Raw genomic sequence first — 26,360 nt, forward strand, 5'->3', positions numbered from 1 at the left:
AAGAGCTGCACAATCACTCTGTGATCTAGCAGCTGGATTAAGGAATATCTTCACAAGCAAATATAATGTGCTTTGCTTTTAGCACGATATAAGCATCACTGACAAGCATAAGCATCTCTTTTCTCCTCTTTATCCATCATCTTGCCAGTTGACAAGTGTGAGAAGAGTACTGTACATACTCATTTCATTTCTAAACAACAAAGAAAAAAAAAAGAGGGTCAGCAGTCATGAATGAGAGAAGATCCCAATACTGAAATATTCAATATTTAATTAATTTTACACATTTGAAAGGGAAGAGAAGGTGTATAACTCTACGACTGTATATCCTGGTTACCCACATAAAGCGATCTCTGTTCTTATATATGTTACTTCTATGTTGCAAGACGGAGCAGAAGCAGTGGCAGCAGAACCTACTGCAGCGGGATCAGCACTGTAACTGCTCCACTGGTCGCAAAACTGTGTGTCCTTAAATGACAGCTGCTGAATGAGGGGTTAGATAAATAAAAATCCCAAATCCCAAGGTTTTTTTTCATTTCATCTCCTTCCATGCCTAATTCATGTGTCTGTCTGGCAGACAGACACTCCTCGTGCCAACACACAAGACGTTTGGAAACACAACACAAAATGATTATTATATATAGCTAATAAAGTGGTTTACATATTTATGTAAGGGTGTCTACACAGTGTATATTGACTCACATATATACACTTTCATACACAATTTATCTAGTTATATACCTGGAAAAAAATTAGTTAAATACTAAAATAATGCTTGCTGGTTATACTGCTTGAGCAGAAAGAAACTAAGCCCCAATGGCTTCATAAAAATTAGGCTGAAATACAGCTGACATTTCCTTGGCTGTGACTAATAAGCACTAAACAGCATATACGACGTGTACTTGGAGCACTTCTCTCTGAGGCAATGGCCACAGCTCTATGAGTGTGACTGCGATTACTGGGTGGCAACATTATACCCCATCTCCCAAATTCTCCTGGCTCAGTGTGCAAGTGAGCTTAGATTTGGGAAGAGATGTGATCCAAAAGCCCACAGCTGCCTGTACAGACGAAACCATACAGGGAAGAGCTGTATTATAGGAAACAGGTGGGTTTGGCCATGACTTTTGCTTAGAGTCAGTTGTCAAAGCCAGGATCAGTTCCTGTCTCACATGCCAGCCCCCCAACTGAAGCAGCTTGGATGTGTGAAAATACATGACAAATATTGCCCTACATTTTTTGGCTTCTCTCTCCTCCCGTAGCAATGAGCCATGTCACATTTCCTACTAGGCAGGATAGGGAAAAGCCACAGTCCTGAAGTCCATCACCTCCACCCAAAGCATCCATCCATCCCTTGTTTTGCCAGAGGTAGAACGGGCAGAAGCATCTTGACACTTCCCAGAGGCTGTGCGCCTGTTGCGGGAACTGTGTTGGGTGTCACGTGCCCAGTCTGAAGTCCAAAAGCATTTCTAGTGCCGCAACACAACCGCTCATCCCAAGAGCATCAGCAGCAAACTGCAGAGACAAGCTTCTCATCAATCCTGTTGTCGATCCATTTGTCAGATGTTTTGCTGTTTAAACAAAGCCAGGCAGCTCAGGAGGCACATGCACAGCCGACAGCTTTTAGAAGAGCATCTTCCAAGTTTTCTTTTTCTTTTTTGTTTTCTATTTCCTCATGACCCCATTTTCCCTCCCTCATCTTCCTCCCCTATGTAGAAAACCGCTATGGTACATAAAATGCTGGAGGCAGCAGTGCTCTTGCCGTAAAAACAGATGCTTTTTTAATTGTCCATCTCTTAGGCATAATTGGTTGAATGAAGACACACATAAAATAGACCGCAGCACACATGTCAAGGGAGGGAGCTTTTCTCAGCTGGTGTGAGAGGAAGAAAATCTCCCTCTACCAGCCTGAGAAATGCAATAATTTAGCTGGATCCACTCAAATTCAATTTTCAGTGCCATAATTACTGTGGTATGGTCCTGTAATATGGTAACCTCTACCTTGTGACCCAGATTTCCCTTTTAATGGCTTGTTAGCAGCATGGTCACTCAGGCATAGCCAAGAGACATACACAGAGCTACGGGATGGCTGCCATCCATGGTAAGGGAGCACCTGGGTAAAACGCACAGGCATCTACTCCCCTGCTTAAAACTAACATTTCTTGCCCTATACCAATCATATCTATATAGGAGAAAAAAGTTATTCCTTTTTCTGGTCATTTCCTCATTGCTGGAAACCTTTTCTCTTGTCATCCCTGTCAACTCTAGATTTAACCAGAATGCAACGATCCTGCACTCCCAGCTCTGTGTGAAATCACATTCAATAAAGATTAACAACCAGAATGCTGGTAAAAAAAGGGGAAGAAAAAAATTTTAAAAAAGAAAAAAATAGTGGCATCTTTTTAATTAAACTTGGTTTGTTGTTTGATTGAAACTTTCATACAAGATTGCTTCCCAATTTTCTGATTAAATCATTGTAAAACCTTGAAAATTCAAAAGGCTCATTCTGTCCATCTACAAAATGGAGAAATAAAACTGGGACCTAGATTTTCAGCATTTCTACTGAGGTTTTTAATATGCCTGTTGCTATAGTACTGTGAAATCTTTTTACAAATGAGTCTGAAATATTATCAGCATTCCAAGAGGTAATTACAAAAGGAATAAAAAAGAAATCACTATTTTTTCCTGTGTCCTTTACAACCTTTAAACCTAGATTTGTAATTGAAGTGCAAACTGACCTTTATAAACTGTACAGCATTGCTAAAATACATTATTCTACAGGGCTTGGGGGAATTTGCCATGTTCAGCAATTCAATAATCTTACTTTCTTTCATTTATGTTCTTCAGACAATGTGACATAGCTGGATTTTCTCTCTACTCCAGATGCAAATCAAGCAGGAAAGGTTGAGGAGCTTTATCAACTCTATAACCTAAATCCCCTGTCAATTTGCTTCTATAACCTGCTTTTTGGCAAAGAATAATTCAGCTGGTTTCCCTACCTTCTCAACATCTCAGCAGCTAATGCTAACAGACAATAGTTTTAACAGTGCCCAACCCATGTCAGCACCACTCTCTGCCAGTACAACCCCAGCTTCTCTTGGTTCAGCTTAGTTTGCACTGTCATAGAACCATAGAATCATAAAACCATTTAGGTTGGAAAAGACCTTTAAGATCATCAAGTCCAGCTGTTAATGTAACCCTACAAAGTCCACTACTAAACGATGTCCCTAAGCACCACACCTACACATCTTTTAAATATCTCCAGGGATGGTGACTCAACCACTACCCTGGGCAGCCTGTTCTGTGCTTGACAACCCTTTTGGTGAAGAAATTTTTCCTAATATACAATCGAAACCTCCCCTGGTGCAACTTGAGGCCATTTCCTCTTGTCCTATCACTTGTTACTTGGGAGAATAGACTGATATCCATCTCGCTACAACCTCTTTTCAGGTAGTTGTAGAGGGTGATGAGGTCTCCCCTGAGCCTCCTTTTCTCCAGGCTAAACAACCGCAGTTCCCTCAGCCATTCCTCATAAGACTTATTCTCTAGACCTTTCACCGCTCTTCTCTAGACACGCTCCAGCATCTCAATCTCCTTCTTGTAGTGAGGGGCCCAAAACTGAACACAGTACTCGAGGTTTGGAATCTGCATTGGCACCTGCATCTGCAATGCAAGTCTATCTTTCTGTTCTCATGTCCTTCCTTCTACCAGGGACAGGTTTACCTGAATGACTGACACTAATTTACCTCCCCCATCCCACAGGCAGCATCATATGTGTTGATCCAACTTATGGCAACCTGTATCACCACTTTCCTTTTACATCTTTGCTTAGTCATCTCAGTTAACTTCCTCTGAAGTCCTGCATAAAGCCATGATCAAAACGGCATCTGGAAGTAGCATTTGGTCACAACGGTGGTACAAGCTTACTAGACAGCACAGATCAGCTACATGCTATTTTTGGCCATACCCAGGATTTTTCAGTTTTCATCTCTTGGGAGTCAGTACCAGCAACAAAAGCTGCTGTTCCTCCTTCTCCAGCTATGTTTGTATTTCTCCCCCACCTGAGGTTTCGCCTCCAAGAAGCAAGACTGGACCCCAGCCACAATCACCTCCTCTCAAGGCAACAGATTTCTCCATTTTTCACCCAAAAGGGAAGATATTATTGTTTTTAACACCATCTAAAAGGGTGTTAGACAAGACTTTGTCGCACAGGGTTACCGTTTCCTGCAGCTTAAGAGAAAGAAAAGGAGAAATACAGTTGAAAAATATATTCAATGCTCAAGCTTTTGAATGCTTTAAAAAGTTTACTTTTTTTGTCTGCACCTTTCGTAAAGTGGTTGTTGCCATGGGACTAAGTGGCATAGCACTCCTGGTACTCAAACACTCAAACTTTATTGAACTGTTTACTGTTGCAAAGTGCAGGGGGTCACATGTACAGTCTTAACGTTCTGGACTTATTTACTGTGATAATATTAATAAAATAACTTACAGGAGGATGAAAATTCCTCTTCAGCTAGTTTAACCCCTAAGGACGTGTACTGGGGAACTAAGATTTTTTTTCCCCTCATTATCTTCAATCTAGAAAGAAAATTCCCATTTTGTGACATTTCAATCTAGGAAAGAAGCATGACATTACTTGTTCATTATTCTGCAAGACTGAAGGCATGAAGATCACAGGATGCAAACAGGCAAGCTCTCCATGTACAAATTCAATCTGTGTTTTGTGAACAGAGAGAGAATATGAGGAGACAGCACTATAAAATGTCCTGGTAAACACATATAATCCCCTTGAGGTTGAACCTTCTTCAAAATAAAACTTGCATGTTTGTTGAACACTTGACCTTCAGCTTTGTTATTCAAGAGGAGGTCATAGACCCGTGGCAGATCACAAGCATTTTCTGGAATAAATCTGATAAATCACATGCTGAATTCCAAAAGCTGTGACACTACTAACAACCAGTCAATGCTGTATTAAAATTATAATTTCTTTAAAGCAGCCTCTTCTTCTCTTCATGTCTCTGTAGTTTTCATCTGGCGTTATTAACTTCTTTTACTCCAAGACATTTTCCCAAAGAGCATCCTCATCTGGCTTATTTAGTTCCACTTCAAACAAGGTAGAGAAAGGGGTTTAAACCCCTATGAGATTTCCTTCTGATCTCCCATTACTGCTCTGTGGAAGTGTTACTTGCCAAAAACTATCTCCTTACTCGGTTAAAACATCCAATATCCACATAAATTGCCCAAAGATTTGATTAACCCCTGGTGGTGCCTCCTGAAATGGGAAGACGGATGGGTGTCTCTGTGCAGAGGGTTTATTAAGTTCCCCATTGAGCACGGTGCGAAAGCAATCATCTATTAGAGCACTGCAGTGATTAAATGCAGTGATATTAGCAAGCCAGATAGACTTCTGCACCAGGCAACAGCTCAGCAGATCCTCATACTCTTCTCTGAGGTTGAACTCTACTTTTTTTATTTCTTTTTTTCCCCCTCAAATCCAACAAACCTTCCAGAGGATGCTAATTGCTTCCACAGATAGCCTGCAGAAACGCGACTGAATGGATCAGCCGAAGCCACAGATCAAAACAAATGTCATTCTCCTTGACAGGACTGCTGCTCCTGGCTTTATGGCCAGTGTAAGACTCAGGGAATAAACAAGACCTTACACAAAGCCAACAGAAGTATTACAGTAAACATTATCATGTTTGGATTAGTGTATCAGACCCCTGAAGGACTCCATGGCAGAATGGATGCTCGGCGCTGAAAACCACGCACTCCACGCCTGCGTACATGAATTATTAAACAAACTTCATCCCACAGGTCCCTCCAGTCAAGCAATATGAACTGCACCACTGAGTGTGTAACTATGGGCATAAAATCTTACCGTAAACACGCAGACATCCTGTCCGCCCTCTAGGAATATTTTGTTGGTCTAAAAAAGTTTACAAAACTTGTACTTAAAAATCCAGAGGCAAGTCACTCCAATCAGGATCTCAAGTCATTAGATAAACTTCCTGCCCGTGGATATTTCAACCCAAATAAAAAATTGTTTGCCCTCTGCAGACTGCTGACAGGATGTGAACTCATCTTTCACTATCTCTAACTCTGTGGGTGGAAAGAGGCAAAATATTTGAAGTTGGTTTGGTTTTTGAGGTGAGGGAGGATGAATTTTGCTCTGTTGACTCCAAATGCCAATCTTTAAACTAGTCAAATACCGTATTTCATTTCTAACACACGAGAATGTCAAAAGAGGTAAACCCAAAACTAAAAAGCTAGTATTTTGGACAATAATAGGAGGGGAGATGTGCATATTTTTGAATGATTAAGCTTAGAAATGTTTCTGAAAAATTAGCAAAAGTATTGCTGTTATCATGGTGGTCCAGAGATAAAAAGGGAGAGAGCAGTTTATTCGATTTATTTATTCCTCCTGCTTTCACCCATAAAACAAACAAACAAAAAAAGTAACATCAGTGTGAGCTCAGCGTTTCCCAGATAAACATCTTAGAATAAAGTTATGAAAAGACCAAGCACGACAGCATTTTTACACATAGAAATATCCAGCTACACTTCTGGCAGTGTAAAATTTTCTTGCTGCAAATAGAGTGCTCGCTGGAGGATGCAGTTGGCTTCCAAAATGGGAGCTTACCCTTTACACCTGAGGCACCAAATCAAAAGGGGTGCATGGGGTGGGGAGAAGGCTTTTTTTACAATATCTAGTCACTGGCAGAAGACAACAGTAATCTCTCTGTTTTCCCAGATCTGTGCTCTGAATGGCATAAAGACCGTGGGATGTTACTGTGGACCCTGTTTCCTTGGAGTGAATGTGCAAGGACCTGTGCTCACATCGTGGTAACCAGCCTCTCATGTTCCTAAACACCTCCACGGTGTTTAACCAGCTGGACCTAAAGCTGATGGGCAAATCTGCAAACTGGAGATGGGAACAAGGATATGTGGGAAGGCTGGGACTCCCATGCAACCCACTTTTCACCTGCAGAGACACCAGCAGTGAGTGGGCTCCCATGGTCTTGTTTCCTTGACTTACCATAACATCAAGGAGACATCAGAAACCACGAGCTGAGACATGAAAGCGTGAAAACATGGCGTAAGAAGCAGAGCCAGTAAGAGACCTTCAAGAGGAGACAGTTGGTTATTCCCCAGATGCCATCTTTCCTTGTCCCCATGCTTGCATCTCTTGAAGCATCCATCATTTGCCACAAATAACTAATCATTGCTCCACCACTTCATGGCTTAAAATTCACAGCCTACTTCCAAAGACTGTCTTGATGTGGGAAGATACTATTGCTTTGGCCAAGGTTTCTGGCCACCTCAGACCTCTGGCAAGGGCAATTTGGGAGGAAAACATTAAAAAGAAAAACTTCTTTGACAGATTGATTTGTAGTGACCATTAGAAACTGTTCAGGCATGTGAGGGGATACTCCAAGGACCTCTCTAAGCAGGGAAGGTGGTCAAAAGCAGATGAATTTATCATCACTGGAGAGTTCTGCAGTTCATCACCAGCTTTTGTAATTTATCACAGCGATGTCATATATCTGGAGCACTGGGATTCTTAGGGGTGAGATCTGTCACATAAATACACTTATTAATGCGGCAAGTGTATTATACAGTTAAATGCAAATGTTGCAATCTGGCAACCCATTTTTACTGCCAAACCAAGAGGGTTTTTCATGACAGAAATTGATGCCAGCAGCGATAAATGGAGGATAGATAAAGTTAATCCGACTGCTTTGAGTTGAACAGGGAAGGTATTACTTTGAAGGGTTTAACATATTAACAGAATCAAAACGACATTTCAAAATATTTATGGAAATCTTTTTTTTTTTTTTTTAAGCTTATACAAGCAGTATAACAAAACCACATAAAATATTATTAAATCCTACCCTTAATTAAACATGCTGACACTTAAAAGCTTCTGTCTGATTTACTTTAAAAAATCTTCTTTCAGTAAATTACAACTTTAAAATATCTTTTTGCTCTAAATGAATCTGCATTCCAGAGGAATTAAAACCTTTTTAACAGAAGCTTTTTTTAAAAAAAGCGTTTTTTTTTTTTAATTTACACCTCTCAGTTATCAAACATAAGAGTAAGATAGGAAAGCAAAAAGGAAACAATATGCATAAATGAATTGAACTGAGAAAAAAGCCTTTCATTTTTTACTTCAATTCAGAAAATCTGAGGGTCATGGATTCATCTGGCTCCCCAGCAGATTGGTGAGGCTCCTAACCATCAGAGCAACCATTCAGCCTCCCTGGAGCACACACAGAGGAAGCTGGGTATGTCCAAAGATCATTTCAGTCTAGCTAAGGTACAAATGACCCCCCAACTCACAAAAAAACCAAGGGTTACTATGCTTCTTAGTGCAATATTAGTTAGGTGAGAAGAAACTGAGTTGTCTGAATCACTCATCCTGAAGGTAAACTACCAGTGGCAATTCTCTCTTTTGATTCAGGGGGACCCTAGTGTCACTTGAGATGTCCTGGTGTGCCACCACACCTATTGCTGTTATTTCAGAAGAGAATGAACAGCAAGTCCTGTGCCAAAACTGCCAGTCCCACATATGTGTCTCAGACACCCTGGAGCATCTCAATACACTCAAGAGTCATCTACCTCACCAGGATGAGCTGAAGCTTGACAGACACCATAGACTGAGCTCATGTAGACACCTACCTTTAAGCATCTTATCCAGAAGAAGGTGATGTGAACAACCTGTGTGAAGCAAGTGCCATGGCTGGGTCCAATCCATCATAGACTTAATTATTATGTCCTGAATGTCAGTGGGTTTCAAAAGTGCTTCTACAAATCCAGCAAACCAGCTCAAAATGAGCCTGAGTGCATTGAAGAGCTCATTGCCATTCTTTCATTGACTCTTGCTGTTCATAGAGGCTTTAAGCTTGGATAGGGATGCTTCTTGTCCCAAGACCATCCCAAATGGGACACTCTGCATATGGCACATTGGCTTTGCTTCACCATAGGTATCATGTGATTTCAGGGTTGTGCAGTGGCAAAATAAACCGCTGAAGTGATTTTACCCCCGAAAAAAAATCTTCTGATAATGTGGCAAATTTTATGGGGAAGGGTGAGAAAGATGGAGTTCCCTCTAATCCCAGCAAAGAATATGGCAAAGTATATATGCATTTTGGCACAACTTGCATGCCCAGGTTAAACATTTGGCCAAAAGGCCGGTATGAGCAGTAATCCAAAAGCAGCACTTTTGGCCTCTTCCAGGACCGTTGCCTTTGTTTCACCCCAAAGCAGCTCAGGTCTCAAACTGAGTTTCCCATTTAGAAAATACTTTGAAACTCCTTTGCAGTCCTGCACCTTAATCAGTTCTGCAGCATAGCCCTAATAAAATAATTAAAGTATTATACATCAGAAAGCATGCACTTCATCAGCATTCTGCAGACAGTGAGCGCTTCGTGGGTATATGTTCACTAATACTGCTCAGTTGGGACACTCAGACACTCATGGCCATAGCAATTCTCTGCCGTGCACCATCTTAACCAGGATTGCCATACCAATTCAATCAGAAAAGCAGGTTTATTTTCTCACACTATACAGATGTAGAGCAGAGCCCTCTCAGTTGCAGAAAAAAACCCGACGTATTTCAATAATGTGCACATTTTTTAAAAAATTAATGGCAATGGCAGAAAGGAGGTGAAAGCTACAATTCAGGCTTTTCCTCAAATCAGGAGAAATCAACACATTTTGCAGTATGGACACACTAAAATTCTAATCAGTATTAAAAGCCCCCAAAATATCCTTCTTATAATTCCTCCCTAAATAGGCAAATTCTTCTGCTAGTGACTGGTAAAGAATCCAAAAATGCCACAGAGTGAAGATTCATGGGCTACATCACAGAATCACTTAAACAAGGGTTATAAGCAATGACTGTAACTCAATGCAATATTGTTCTTGACCTTGCACATTCAATGAGCTAAGGTTAAATATCCAATAAGGAGATATCATAGAATCACAGAATCATAGAATGGTTTGGGTTGGAAGGGACCTTAAAGATCATCTAGTTCCAATCCCCTGCCGTGAGCAGGGACACCTTCCACTAGCCCAGGTTGCTCAAAGCCCCGTCCAACCTGGCCTTGAACCCTTTCAGGGAGGGGGCACCCACAGCTTCTCTGGGCAACCTGTTCCAGTGTCTCACCACCCTCACAGGGAAGAATTTCTTCCTAATACCTAATCTAAATCTACCCTTTTTCAATTTAAAACTGTCACCCCTCATCCTATCCCTACACTTTCTGATATAGAGTCCCTCCCCACCTTTCCTGTAGCCCCCTTTAGGTACTGGAAATCTGCTATATGGTCTCCCTGGAGCCTTCTCTTCTCCAGGCTGAACAATCCCAACTCTCTCATCTTGTCCTCATAAGGGAGGTGCTCCAGGCACTGATCATCCTTGTGGCCTCCTCTGGTCCATGTCTTTCTTATGTTGGGAGCCCCAGAGCTGGACATAGCACTGCAGGTGGGGTCTCACAAGAGCAGAGTAGAGGGGGAGAATCCCCTCCCTTGACCTGCTGGCCACACTTCTCTTGATGCAGCCCAGGACATGGTTGGCTTTCTGGGCTGCAAGTGCACATTGGCAGGTCATGTTGAGCTTCTTGTCAACCAACATCCCCAACTCCTTCTCTGTGGGGCTGCTCTCATTCCACTCATCACCCAGCCTGTATTTGTGCTTGGGATTGCCCTGACACATGTGCAGGACCTTGCACTTGCCCTTGTTGAACTTCATGAGGTTTGCACGGTCCCACCTCTCCAGCCTGTCCAGGTCCCTCTGGATGGCACATCCCTTCCCTCCAGTGTGTCAACTGCACCACACAGCTTGGTGTCACTGGCAAACTTGCTGACGGTGCACTCGATCCCACTGATCATGTTGTCAACAAAGCTGTACATACTCCTCACTGAGGTGAGCAATGCAGGAAGCCTGGTTTGGAGAGCATGGATCACTGCTATGGTCAACCAGCCTCCACAGAAAGGTCATCAAGGACCCTTCATGTCACTGAAAGCTCAGTCTCATGGCTTCAAGGTATCCATCAAATGTTACTTGCAACTTGCATGACTACCTTTCTTTTCTTGAGATCACAATAAGACTGGGTCAGGTTGTGAAAAAATGCAAGGTTTTTTTTGTTTTTTCCCTAATAAAATAGCTAGCTTTACACTTTTTGTGATTAAATTTTTTTCCCAGGAAGAAAAAAACCAAAACACTTCTGGTGGTACACAAAGAAGCCTTATCCTCTCAGTAACATTTAAAAGGGGATGCCTCTGAACCCAAACCGCTGTGTTTAGCTGGGCAACGGCATCCTTCACCCTTGATGTGTTGGGTCAATATGGCCAAAACTGATACAGGGGAGCATATCATACTTTTTAGAAAGCATTGCCCAGGTTACAAAGACCCTTTCATTTCCAGCCTCTTTTTTGAGGGTGTTGGGAGAGTAACCAGACATACCCACTCACAAGAATAGAGACTGTTTTTCACTGTCTCTTGGAGACAGTGCTTTATCTGGGCTTTTAATTTTATTTGCCAAAATTAAAAGCTAGTTACCTTTTGTGCCTAATGTTGGAGAACCCCTTCATCCCACACCCTCTGGCTAAGGAGGCAGACAAATATCTTGGGAGCTTGGATTATTAAACCAAAGGTCAGAAAAAAAAAAAAAATCAGTCGATTTTTCCTTCAATATATCAGTACTTAACAAGCTGTTTGTTGCCAAGCATCACTGGAGAAAGCTGTCAGCATTGCCTACTGGCCCTAGCTCTTCACCCCAGCTCCATGCCCCTTTTTCCCTTTTTCTCCCATTCCCTTCTCAATTAATCCAGGGTCAGTTGTATTCAGCCAACTCCATCTAGAGCTTCTTATAGGCATTTATGTTTCAGTTGCAAGGACTTCCAGCTCCAATATACATAAGTATTTGTGCTGGCTCTGGGAAAGGCTTTGACCAAGATTATTCACATTTGGGTCTGATATATACCCTACTCACACATCAGCGACCAAATCTGTCTCGCTAACTAGAGCTGACACTCCATTTGGGATGAACTCTCCCAAATTCACTTGCCACATATACAGTCCTTATTCTGAACGACTCAGCTATCAAAGGGAGAGAAACCATTTCAGAAAAGGGAATAGCCTAATTTGACAGTAAGAAGCCTGCTCTTATCTGATGCCCTTATACGTCCTGTGCATAAGAGTCAGAAAGTCTGCATGAATTTTAAAAGAAGTGAGGGAACTTTGGGGTTTTTTTCTGTTTTAGCAGGATCCTGCAGCTAGCGAAGCAAATACTTTTGCAGTATACAGACTATGGTAGCTAAATGTCCTATGGCAGGACAACTATTCACCATGAATCCCTATTCCCACATACTCTGTCTCCCCTTGCCTGCCTAAATCTCATTTTAGGCAGAGTGATAGTTATGTAGTTAGTATGAAAGTGTGGCAATTTTACTATTTAGATACCCACAAACACTATCATTTTCCTAATAGCCAAGGCTATAAACCTACCAAACGTTCAGTCATTGCTCCCCAACCATCTTCCAAGTTAGAGGATGTTCAAGGAGAAACATGCATCAACCTTTGAAGGAAAGGGGTCAAGTGGCAAAGGAGGAAGATTAAGCCATGATTTGCAGCCGAGGAAGCAGAAAACGCTGCCCCAAAGGTCTCACCTGAAGAGCTGACCCTCTGCTTGTTCCTGAACATCGAGATATATGCAGCACTGCCAGCTCTCGTGATTCATGGCATACTGCTTTTGCTGGTGCAGCTCTCATGAGAGACAGGCAGAGATGTTTGTAGAGTATTCAATGCTGCTTGCATGCATCTGGTGATGACATAGGGGGCAATGCGAAGGACACATCAGCGTTAGGACAGGACAAAAGGGGGGAAGACAGCTGCTGGTCCTCCTCAGCTTGACAGCCTGGAATTGTTTGGTCCAGAGATACAACGAGCCAAATGGGAGAAATAAGGAGACCTTCTGCTGGAGCGTAGGGAGAGGGGATGAACCAGGAGGGTGAAAAGAAACAACTGGAGGAATTCTGGGATGGTTGACAGGGGCAGGGAAGCACGGTTAAAATAAAAATAATCTACATTTATCTATCTGGACAATTAACGATAATTCCAAGAGCAAAAATAATTATTGCAATTAGTGCATTATGCATCTATTTATGTAACTGCTCAGGAAAGAAGAAAATTATCTAGCCATGTTTTTGAAGTGCTCTGAAGAGTCAAGGAATTGGTTCTTAAATAAAGAAAAGAATAGTTTAGAAGTGCAAGCACAGTAGCTGTTCTGCATGAGAGAAAGGCTTTCCTGGGTTAAGGATCTCCAGCAGTTACTAAGGTGGTTATGCTACAAATAATTTTGTACAATTCTCCACAGACTGACTTTTTACTCTTGCATCCTCTCCAATCTCCTAAATTTAGTTCCAAATCTTCTGACTATTATTACTATTACTATTTTTAATCCTCAAGTTTGCAAAACAGAGTACATGTGGACTTAGGGCAGATCTGATCCACTGATGAAAGCAATGGATTGGAGAGAGAAGAGAAACTGCAAACCAGTCTGAGCGTTTACATTGCATTGAGAACGTCAGTCAAGTCCATCAGGCAAATTACAGTGTATAAAACCAATATAAAGAAATAGAAAACAAATTCTCCCCTTTGTTCACAGCCCAATCTCAGCAGGAACTGCAGTCATATACACAAAATCAGAGCCACATCCTAAGTACTTCATTTTTGCATGCAAGCTGCATTAAGGGAAGCAGCTTTAATAAATTGTGCTACATTTGGAAAAGCCATTTTAATTCTCTAATTAGCATGTGTACAATGAAAACTAACTGTGCATGTTTGTGTATACACATATCTAGAAGAGAGAGTTTAATGAACTGTATCTATTGCAAGTAAAACTGAAGTTTCATTTTCTCAGTGTTGTGCTGTGTGATGTTGTGATGCAGGTTTCAACACCACAACACACTTTTCCACCTATAAAATATCTTCTTGCTCCTTCTCTCTTTCATTCACGGTCTTTGGCAAAGTGAGGGGTGGAGAGGAAAGAAAAAAAGAAAAAGCTTCACATTAAAAATAAATTAAAAAATGCCAACCAAAAAAACCCCAACGAACAACAAAAACTAACGACACATGCACAACCACAGAAAGCCCTTTTTCACTGTGGGCTACCATTTTCTGTTATCTACCTACCATTCTCTGCCACCTGAAACCAGCACAAGCAAAGCTTTATACAATCAATACATGTTCTACCATCATTAATCACCAACAGAAAGGGAAAAAACGAAGTAAGCCTGACAAAAAAGTGTCCGGCTATAAAAAAGGACAGAAGAATGGGTGAGGATAGATGAGGAAAAAAGTGAAAAGGCTGGAACAAAGAGAGATCTGCAGCAATTCAAAACAAACTCACAGTCCATCCTGCAGCTCTTGAGTATCATTTGAGGTCCCCAGTGATCGAAGGCTTCTTTCCAGTGAGGTCACTGTCAACAGCAGAGAAAGAAAAGATAAAGAAGCAGCACACTTTTTCAGAGAAAAAAATTATTGCATTTTCATTCATTTGTTTGTCTTTTAATTTTGTTTTACTTTTTAAACAATACAATGAAGTAACGTTTGGACAAGTAACTCATGCGACAAAGGGGACAACATCTAGCAATAGCCATTACCCCAAAATGGATAAACTGGGTCCTGTGGATACATAAATGGTGAATCCATATATCATGTGCCATGACATGATGGGGCATGACTCCTAGGAACAGCAGGAAGACCTCCATCCCATGGACCCTGCACAGATCTCTGACTCTTCCAGCCCCAAACTGTTGTCCATTCTGATATCTTCTATCTTGTTGTTCAAGACTTTTACACTCAAAAGTTCTTCTATATTTTGGCTCAGATAAAATGGAGTGCTTTGCTGTGATTGTTTCCCGTGTTTGAGCTGGTGAGCTTCTTGGACTTTTCCATCAGGAGAGAAGAATACCCTAAGAGCAGCTGGAAGCTGGAAACATGGTTTGTTTTGCAGCACACAGTGGCTTCACATTTAAGAAATATGTATGTGTCTGTGTAAAAAAGTAGCAGGAATCTAGTACTGTTGTCTATTTACGTCCTTGAATGTTCACTGTCTTAAATTCACTCTCAGATTAACAGTGTGTCGCTACTTTTGGACTGAGTGTACCAAGTATGCAAAGCACTTCAGGATCTCCCACAGTGAAATATGCTAAATAAATTACATTCTTGATATTTACATGTGGAATTTTCTCAGGATGCTTCCAGTTTTAAAAACTCATAACCCTTTATCAGTCATGCTTCAATATTTAAGAGAGGAAAAATGAACAGTTTAGAAACATGGCTCCATTGTTTCCACAGACATTTAAGGAGTCCTCTGTTTTAATGACACTGCAGATTTGGACTTGGCCTGTAACTTTGAACAAGACAATATTTTTCCACTGACAGACGAAAACCCCTCTTTTCTTTTGGACTTCTCTGGGTTGACACCAAAATTCACGAAACAGCATAGAAAGTAACTAATGTGCCCGGACAAGAGTATTCAAAACAAGCTTGAATACCACCATATATTTGCACCCCACTTGCTAGATCTCAATAACAGATTTTAGTGTAGAGTTTGGCGATTCAGTAAGATAAAGCCTCAAGGAATTGTCTATAACTGAGCTAGTAATTATTATACTTTGCTGGATGCACAATGTGTTAAAGAATAAATCGAAAGTTTTCACTAATAACCATTTGCTTTTCTAGGAGAACAGCATTGATCCTGCAGAGATCTCACAGATATTATAACTCTCTCTCTTCCTCCCTCCACAATCCTAACAAATCAATCTCCCATGCAATCTATATACTGTCTCTTTCAAAGACAAACTATTCCATCATCTAAAAATACTTCTGGGCCGATCAACCCTTCAGAACAAAGCAGAGCATGGTCCTTGGAGAACGGACAACAAGTCAAGGTAGAGAAAGCATTTGTGTGAACATTGAATTTCTAAGAATGCGTTAATGTTATGTGTGCAACCCCGGAAGGGAAAACAGCAGCTGCAGCACCCAGTCACCTTTATAATCTGAGCTGAAAAATCAGGACAATTCACAGTGAAAGCTACTCTGTCAGTGAGTGGAGAGATCTGATATGGAGGAGGTTCTATGCAAAACCAGTATAGACCTTCCTTTGCTACTGCCTGCTTTGGAAAAGATGGCAGTAGGAAGCAGTTTTCCTATTGCACAAAACTATTCAAGACTTCACACACACACCACAAATCCACGAGCTTTCACATTTGTTAAATATTTAGGAAAGCACACATAGTGGTAAAATAATCTGAGTCAGGAATGGAAGAGGAGAGCGTTTGTCAGTCAGGTGAGAAAATGACTCAAGTTTAAGTCCCTATCCTAATATTTTATCTAATACTCTAATTCCAGCATAATATTTACACACTTACATAAAGGTCAGTTATCCCGAAAGGACAAGATACGCACTTTGGAATAGCCGAAGGTTGGCATTTGATGTGGCTCTTACCTGGGAAACAGCAGGACTGAGACTCTAACTTGAGTCTCCTGGATCTTGGGGATACTGAGATATTTTGAGATAAATCTAACTTGCTTTGACCAAGAATTGCTCTATCAAAATCTGTGTGGTTCCTGTGCTGGATGTGGAAAATCCCTCTCAGTTTACCAGTTCTGACCATGCGAGCAGTAACTCTACCAAAGGAGCAACACGTTAAACTGTGCTGGAGAGATGACGTGAAGCCAGTGTTAAAACAGTGTTAAAGAAGGTATCTTACTTTAAAAGCCTTGTACACTTAATTTTGAAAAAGGCATACACTAGTTCGCCAGGATGAGGCACATTCAGAAGAGATTACTGCTGTTGGAGCTGCACTGATTTACATAAACTGAGAGTTTGGCACCAGTTGTCTATGCTGTTGCAATCCTTAAAATCAATGGGGGATAAGAAACCATCCTGAGGTGGCAATGGAGACTTTATCATACCTGGGGGATGCTGAAAAATCCTTTGCTCAGCCTCTCAGATCAAGCTAATGGGACTGTGCATGGCACCAACCTGTCACGGGGCATCATTAATGAGGAAGTAAAAGGAATTAGAGAGGGAACAGACCCATTAGAGCACTCAGGTTCTCCATCTGGCCAGAACAGGTCTGATTCCTCCAGTATATCCACCACTGAGCAGCCCTCTAGACAACATGCACCAAACCAACCCCTTTTACAAGTGTTATTTATTTTACTTATAAATAAGGCATTTACTGAGAGGCAGCTAAATGCCAAACACTGAAAGAAATGCAAAACCTTAATAAAGATAAGTAGAAAAAAAAGCCATCAATAAGATAAATTCAGACATTATTTGAGCTTCTTTTTGTGTTTTTTTTTTTTTTCCCTGAAACAAAAAATCATCTAAACAAAATCCCATAAAACTTGCATAAGTCAAAGCACTCTGAGACAACCTTCCCTATGCTCAACTGGGAGAGACCCCAAGGAATCAGAGAGAGAAAGCAGATGCAAAGAATAGGAAAAAGCTCCCTCTACCCGTTGACACTTCTGTAAGAGATGAGATTAAAAAAAAAAAAGTCTGCAAGCTCACAACCTGGCAGGGGAGTGATCCAGTACATAAACAGAACCAGCTGTCCCAGCTAAGATTTTTATTCAACAGAGGAGGAAGATTTCCATTTTCATAGAAGAAAAAGGAAGCAGGAGACATTTACATGTGAGATCAACCAAGATCATCTCAGAGCTGTAAAGATCCCCCTTGGTCAGGAGGCAAGTCCTGAACTGCCCAAGAAGAATTTAAATCAACCCAAAGACTTAGAGTTCTGCAAAAAGTATAAGGAGAGCAAAGAGAGACAAAGAATACAGTGTTTATTACTGCTTTAGTGTAACTCAATAAAAATCAACGGTGCTTTAAAATCCCAGTACAAAGTTGACTTCTTGTTTCATTAAAAATAGTCATTCCCCAAAGACAGAAAAAATATAGCTGAGACTGCCCACAACCTGGCATTTTAGGAATCTAAACAAGAGAAGCATAGCATCGGGAGCTCGTGACATCTTTATCATCCCAAGAGGGAGAGGAGCATTTCAGGTGCATGGTTTGGTCTCCAAACATAACAGGGAAGCTGGAAAACCCCAAAGAGGTTGCAGCAAGGCAGGAAAAGAAGGAAAAGAGAAGCTGTGATTGGATTTATGCAACCCTGTAGAACGTTCCACACACCATGCCCAGTGCAAGAGGACTACAAAGCATCATCTGGTGAGCATCTGCAATGCAACCTCTCATTCGTTGCTCAGCTGCCTTCATAGTGGTACACAAACAACTGCACTGACTTTTGCTACATGCTCTGAGATGGAGCACGCTGGGTTTCCCGAAGACATCATATGCTGTACAGGGCAGAAAGGATCATGGGCATCCTTTCCCATTTTATAATCCTGCAACGTTCTTTACCTAACGTGGATTAGCTCTGTAAAACCTTAGTAGTCCACTCAGCATCCCTCTCCTCAAAAGCTGTACTAACTTTTGGGGAAAAGGCTTTGAAGAAGCCACACACTAACTGAATGAAACTGACTTTAGCAGACAAAAAATAATATGGGTGGTGAAGAGAGCAACAACAGTAGAGTATCTTATTGGCATTTCTTCAACCTAAAAGCACTTTAAAAAACATTATAAATTCATAGATTCCTAGATTTTAAAGGCCAGAGAGAGCTATTCTGATTATCCAATCTGATTTCCTACCATAAAATTTTGTCCCATCACTCCTACATGAAGACCGTAGACTGTAGCGGGACTGAAGTATATCTTATAAAAAGACATTTGAATCTTGATTTAAAGGTTCAAAGCAATGCCAAATCCATCACATCCCCTCAATAAGCAGTTCTAATGGCTAGTTATCCTTATACAGAAAGATTGAATTTGTCTAGTTTTGACTCCTATCTCCTGATCTTGATATGTGCAAAAATGTTAGATTAATAAGCTCTATGCTATCTATTCGATGTCTTTCTTCCCAGAGAGGTACTTATAAACCATGATCAAGTCCTCTTAGATGTCTCAAACAGAAGCATGGATAGCATGCATTTTAAAGTCTGATTTGCAGACTTCTAGCAGTTGTCATAGCTCTTCTCTGTACCTTGTCCAAATTTGGAAAACAGTTTTAAGTACAGGCACTGTCATTGCCTGCTTCGCAGAGCACTCAATAATGGCAACTCAACAGAGGGCACATCCTCACGCACTCTATAGCATCTCAAGAGGAGAAAAAAAAGACCACCAGAAATTGCTCAAAACCTAATTAAATGGATTAATGAAATTCTGACAAAGAATAAAAATAGAAATTGGATTGTGGCATTTCAAAAAAGATGCGCCATTCATCTTAAGGGTTTCTCAGGATTAACTCCACTACAGCAGGAGTTGTGATTACAGCACAGAGGCATATCAAGTCAGACCTAACCTGGCTAGTTTAGGTATTACTAGCACTCACTGACTTGCGAGCAGGTTGCGAAACTTCACACTGAGCCCTTGGTTTGGTGGCAGAAGTGCTACTACCATTCATCTCTACCATTGTCAACATAAAACTATTAGTGCTGGAGCAACCAAGACTGATGCTAATACAAGTATTTCTCTGTGTTATAATATGGTCATACACCCATCTGTAAGCCAAGTACCAGTGATCACAGCTGGGAGGTTCAAGCTGCTATGGTGTCCCCAAGCCCAGGTCACAGCATTGGAGTTTTCTCAAGGAAAAGCTCAGGAAAAGGGCCTGAGGGTCCTGGTGGACACCAAGGTGAACATGAGCCAGCAATGTGCCCTTACCGCAACGAAGGTGAATGGTACCCTGGGCTGCATTAGGCAGAGTATTGCCAGCAGGTCAAGGGAGGTGATCCTTCCCATCTACTCAGCACTGGTGGGGCCACACCTGGAGTGCTGGGTCCAGTGCTGGGCTCCCAAGTACAAGAGAGACATGGACATACAGGAGAGAGTCCAGCAAAGGGCCACAAAGATGATGAAAGGCCTGGAGCATCTCTCCTATGAAGAAAGACAGAGAGAGCTGGGGCTGTTCAGCCTGAAGAAGAGAAGGCTCGGGGGGGATCTCATCAATGTCCATAAATACCTGAATGGAGGGAGAAAAGAGGATGGAGCCAGGTTCCTTTTCAGTGGTGCCCAGTGCCAGCACCAGAGGCAATGGGCACAAACTGAAACACAGGAAGTTCCCTCTGAACATCAGGAAAGACGTTTTTACTGTGAGGGTGACTGAACACAGGTTGCCCAGGGAGTTTGTGGAGTCTCCATCCTTGGAGACATTCAAACACCATCTGGACATGGTCCTGCATGAGCGAAGGGGTTAGACAAGATGACCTCGAGAGGTTCTTTTCAACTTCAACCATTCTCTGATTCTATGAACTTCTCCATCTTCTGCTGAATTTCCCAACACTGCTTTCCAGTATTCCAGCGGACTAATATCACTAGCACCTCAAAGGTGAGTTTCAGTGGCTGAATTTCTCAGATTCTGCTCTGTGAAGAAAGCTGTCGAACTTGTGGTATCCAAGCAGTTTGTCAAAAAAATGTGAATAACAATTGTTTTAAGCAACTGTGTGTATAATGCATCTATCAGTTAGTTCTCTGAAAAATAACCAAAAATAAACAAACGTGAAGTATGCATTTAACATTTTGCTTTTGACCCATTCAGAATCATCTTTTATGCACAGTAATTGAGATTCTGACAATCTACTGAAGATTTGTAGACTAATGCAGGTTGGAAGGGATCTCTGGAGGTGTCTGGTCCATCATTCTGCTCAGAGAAGGTCCACTTAAGTGAAAGTTGTTCGGGGTCTTGTCCAGATCTGAATATCTTGAAGGACAGAGATCTCACAGCCTCTCCGGACTCCTGTTGCACTGGTTATTCACCCTGATGGTCAGAACCTTCTGCCTCGTATCGAGTTGAAATGTCCTATGTTTGAGATGCCCTTTACCTCTTGTCCTTCCATCATGCACATCTGAGAGGTTATGGTTCCACCTACTCTATAGTCTCCCATTAGCTAATTACAGACAAGAATAAGATTTCTGTTAATTTATGTTCAACTTGTGGTTGATCAGTACCCCCAGGTCTTTTCTTCAAAATAGTTTTATAGCCAGCCAGCACCCATCCTGTCCCATTGCATAAGGTTAGTCCATCCCAAGGAGCAAAGGAAAGTGTGAATAATTATCTTCCTTCTGATTTTACAGCAAGCTGGGCACTTGAATAACTTCACAGAGCCTACCGAGAGCCTACATTGGTTTCAGGCCTTCACCTTCTGGGATAATGGAGAGCAGCAGTGAGGGTCACAGTGCCTGGGGTGAGGTATATCCATGTTGCAGGAGGTCATGAACTCAAGGTGATGATTGTGGAAAATAAAATCAAACCTACCAATCCCTTGTAGCCATAGAAATATTGGTCCTTGAATTTTCCTGGCAGATGGAGCATACACAATTCCTCTAAAGAAGAGACAACAATGTTTTAGAAGTTTTACTTCCCATCCTTCTTCTAGCAAGGATTCCTTGCTACAGGGACTGGGGCTTTACCCCTGGGACATGTGGGAGAATAATTACAGAAATAAGGAGGCACTAATATCCTTTGTTTACACCTAGACCAGCCCTCTCTGTCACTCAATCCCCACAGACACAGGACAGAGCAGACAGAGAAGCTGTCCAGGTGATTCAGAAGCAATTTCAAAGTCCACTGTAGAATCAGCATCTGATAATTTTAGATCCTTTTCTGACACTAGTGTATTTTAGAAGTGGGATACCATGACATTAACTACCATCTAGCAATGTTAGTTTATATCTATCTGCAAAATACATCCCTCCAGCCCAACCCAGCAAAACTGATGAGCCAGAGCATATCTCCAAAGGAGGGAAGCGCTCTGCATCTCCAGGGTCCGGAGAGGCATCAGCAGTAATAGCATCTCCATTCCATCTACAGAGTGAAGAATAACAGAAGAGTTTTGGTGTTGGTGTTGTTGTAAGGGAGATAGATGTTTCGCAAGCTCATATGACAGGCTCTGAACACAGTAGTTCTGCAATACATTAGAAAAGGAGTCTGGCTTGTTCCACCTTTCTGCGCTCTAACTCCCTATTGTAACAGATGACACAATTAAAAATAGAAAAGGATGTGGTCTCAGCAAGGATTGGAATATATCTGTGCCTGTTTAATGGAACATATGGTGGAATATTTTTACATCTTATAAAGAAGTGTGTATTGGACATGTGCTGGCACTTGTGAGATGCAGCAGCAGAAAAATGGCATTAATATTTGCTTCCTGACAACAGGAGCTGCCATACACCGTGTACACGCACACGAGTCATCAGCAGGACAGCCCACAACTGACTAGGAAACCTTTCATTATACGCACCATTGGAGTTAATTCGGAAGACATTGGCTGAAGTCTCCTGAAAAAGTTCCTGTAGTTCACTGGGATCAATCTGGGTGGCTGTGAAGACAAAAAGGGAGAAGATAATTAATACTGGAGACCACTTAGCACTTTGAAAGGGGATCACCTCCCAGCTGATCTTTTGAAGGGGGATGCAGGTTCCTCCTCGCTGCAGAAATTTAGCCCAAGTAGGTGGTCTGGTGTAGCCTTACACAATGTCTGATCATGCAACTTGCACTGGACAGGCAAATACCTACTCCAGCACCATCAGGTGAAGATGCTGCTGCCACACGGCGGATACAGCCCATGTGGATTGCGATAGCATTTGTAGGACTTATTAGCAATTGGAATATAAATGATTTCTGCTCATTTATCAAGTAAGAGTATAAAAGCCTTGAATGAACAAGAAACCACAAGCACAACAGCATGGTTAACCATCGCTTTCCAGAGTAGGAAGACATGCAAGCAGGTTCTGCCTTCAGAAAAGGGGAAGAAGCAGTGAGAAAAGTGCAACTGCTCTGTGGGCTCAAAGCTTCTGGGGTAGGAAGGAGATGGGAGTCCAGATGGGTTCTCTGCACACTCATCTTCCAGCCCCAAGAGAGCCTCCCCTTCTTCCTACTTCCTGATAGCCCAACTGGAAGGGCCAATGAGTCAGTGCCAGAACTTGCTATTGCTGCTGCCCAGACAACTTCTCTCAGCTTCATTCCCAAAGACCTACTATGGCCAAGGTACCCAAATCAAGGAGAACACTGAAGTGAGAGTTTGAATGTTTGGGCTTTAAAAGTTTGGTGATGGGTTGGTTGTTTTCCTTTTTTTTACTAGCTTCTTTTCCCAACTTTAAACCTCCTGAAACTATCCCGAGCTCCTCCACAGCTTCATCATCCCCAGAGAAGGAACGACATGAGGTTTGACTAGACTATATTAAAGAGACAGGATACATCACTTAACTAAGTTTAAACAGGCCTCTGTGATTTGATTGGTAACAGCCACCAGAAAAACTCATGTATACCTATGCCTTTGGCACCAGCTTTATGGCAGCAGATTTATAGCAGATTTTCCCATTTTTAGCCCTATTCTGTCTCCGACCTGGGTCAGTTTTTGCAGGTTTCCCAGAAACTGCTCTACCTGAAACTTTGGTCAAGTCCATAAGCACAGGGCTTGTTCACCCACACACTACAACACATTCAAATAGCCACTGCTAATAGCAAGCCTCTCTCCTGAGCCAAAGCATTACAGAAAGTCAAACAGGAGCTACGATTCATATTTTCAAGTCAGCAGACTGTAACTACAACATATTCTGCATCCCTTAAGCAGATTTTCCTAAGCTGTTAGAACATCATGCACCCAACCTGCATTTGGAAGAGCAGAAAGTCAGCAATGGAGCAAGGTGAAAACCATGAATATTGAACAAAACAAGTAGCCCACTTGATACACTGCTCAGGTTAGTCCTGAGGATACATCACCCAGTGCTTGAGGACAAGCTCCACATCCAAACAGTGCAATCAAGGGATTTTCCGCTGCTTCTCACACATCTCACCCACAGCAGCACTCGTGTGAGACGATTCAGCCCTGTACTAGCCGTAAATAAAGTCCTGGATCAGTCTGTCAGGTTGACACAAATCCGAGGCATTAAATGGTGTTTAATCCAAATGCACAGGGGCTCATTGCTAGAGATTTTCCCACTCTTCTCTTCCTGCAGTTCCTCCTAAATCAGCTGTCCCAGACACTTCTTTCCTTTGCTTTATATATGAGGCTATATAACACAAGAAATTAGCTTGGGCTTACCTGTCCCCCAGGAATTTCACTTGTTACTAACAAGATCCAGCTTTCATTAAATCACTGACAAAAGAGCAGCACAGGATAAGATTTTTAGATCTTTACAAACATTGCTGACCCTGGTTTGAGGATGTTTTTCCTGGATTTTCAGCATGCTAACACACTCCGGGTTAGCAATATGGAAGGACATGTGTCCAGGACATGGCTAAATTTCTAATTGCACATGCCGAGAGGACTGGTCCACACATTTTGTGAAAAACTGAATTTGCCTCAATAGATTTTTAGCCTAGCCCATTGATCCTGAGTCCATAGGCACTTATGTACTTTCCTGAATGAAGCCTCAGATGAACCATGATGAAATGAAACCAGGGTTGGAAATTCCTTCAAGTCCTCAGTTGTAAGCACCCAGCTACAAACAGTATTGCATTAAACCCCTCAAATAATACGGCCTGCAGACTTCAATGTGTTCCCACATGGGGACACTCCTGCAGATTCATAGCATCCAGCAGGTACCTCTGGGGAATCATTTAAAATGCCAGAACCACCCAAAAATCCAAGATGAAATATCCCAAATGTTGCAAAAGGCAGGAGAAGCACAGATTTCCCGGTGTGGACTATGTGCACCTGCATTTTGGAGTCACCACAACACCATGGGAAACACTGAGTAACACTGCGCGTCCAGAGTTGGACCATAAGGTTAAAAACCACCCAGAAATTCAGGCACTAATTTGGGAAAGTGGGATTTATCCAACCTCCCCTGGGCAGCCATGGGGAGGCCAATTTGCTCACCCTGTACCGCATTTCCCTAATAGAAGAGGAAAAACACAACAGGACAATGTGTGAGGATCACATTCTGAAGACATGGAAATACTTAACAGTTTAAGCTTCAGCATTTTCATTTAGTCAAATGCAAGTGAGATGATGAACTCCCCCCTGAAGTCCCTCGAAGGCTTGAAATCTCAATCCATAAATATCAAACAGAGAGCGCCATGACAACCCCACACCTCAAACAAACGCAAATTAAAAGAAAAAACAAATGCAGATGCAACCTTTGGCCAGAATTTCCAAAAAATTACTTTGAAAATGCAATGCTTGGAAAATACTTTATCTGAGAAAACTGCGTTGAATCTGGCTTGCAATTTCCTGCCCCTGGACTTCTATTTGATCTTACAGCATGCTGCCAGTTCTGGGTTTACTCTGGTTTTGTTTTAGAAAATAAAATAAAATAGTAACAAGGATTTTTTTTTAACTGCTCCAATTTCAAGCTTCCACACAGCAAGCAGAGATGTTGTAACTATTCATGGAAGATTCAGCAGTTCAAGCAGACAAGCAAAGCAATTTAAAAACAGCAGCAGAAAGCAAAGCAAAAACGCATCTGTACTGCCAAGCTAAGTGAAGACATACCAAGACTGCAAAAGAAAGTGAATGTGAAGTACATTTGTGTCTAATAAAAAATTAAATGTCTTCAACTACATAAAGCGAGTACTAAAATATTATGATTCCCCAAGAAGGAATATGAGGGTTGCCGATATCCAGTAAATACTTTGCAAGCCCCAACCCTAATAGGATTCAGGGCCACATCTGGGAAAAGATGACTTTTACTTAAACTGAGAGTCCTGAAAGTTGTGAAGGGTTTGAAGTGAATATGTTACAGAATACTATGTGCAATTTGTTTCTCCTCCACTTCCTTAACTGGACATTTCCAAACACATATTTACAGTTTCCATTTATTTTCCCCATTTGTTTTCCAGCAGAATCCCCTTGGCAGGAGACAGGACAACCCAACTTCCTCTGCTAACAGCTCAACCTTCTCCCCACCTAGTAAATAGTGATGACCCATTATATTTATTGCAATTGCTAAAGCAGCAGCTAACACTGGCATTCCTGATACGTTCCTACTTAGTTCTCCTTTCTTTTGCCTGGAAAGCTACACAGACACTCAGGTAGGTGCAACAAATGGAAAGGATGAACTTTTAAGTACATGCTCTACCACAGCAAAATGTGCTCACATGTGCTCTGGCCAACTGCAATGGGAGACCTCAGCTGTGAATCTGATCTTAAGGAACTATGCAGCTTGAGTGGGGTGAGTTAACCTTGGCTGGAGGCCAGGTGCCCACCAAAGCTGCTCTATCACTCCCCTCCTCAGCTGGACAGGGGAGAGAAAATATAACGAAAGGTTCATGGGTCAAGATAA

General features: G+C 41.8%; 1 protein-coding gene across 9 annotated transcripts in view; it reads right to left on the reverse strand.

Annotated features, from left to right (window-relative positions):
* Nucleotides 1-26,360, reverse strand: part of TSNARE1 (t-SNARE domain containing 1) — a 508,719-nt gene that overhangs the window by 307,392 nt on the left and 174,967 nt on the right. For all 9 annotated transcript variants that reach the window (XM_074894731.1, XM_074894660.1, XM_074894674.1 and 6 more), the window contains 2 exons: nucleotides 22,373-22,450; nucleotides 14,409-14,478 (listed from right to left, as the gene is read on the reverse strand). In XM_074894731.1, coding sequence (XP_074750832.1) covers nucleotides 14,409-14,478; nucleotides 22,373-22,450 — 148 coding nt within the window. The remainder of the gene's footprint in view (nucleotides 1-14,408; nucleotides 14,479-22,372; nucleotides 22,451-26,360) is intronic.

Source organism: Strix uralensis, chromosome 1 (genome assembly GCF_047716275.1).
Source record: "Strix uralensis isolate ZFMK-TIS-50842 chromosome 1, bStrUra1, whole genome shotgun sequence".
NCBI classification, from domain to species: domain Eukaryota; kingdom Metazoa; phylum Chordata; class Aves; order Strigiformes; family Strigidae; genus Strix; species Strix uralensis.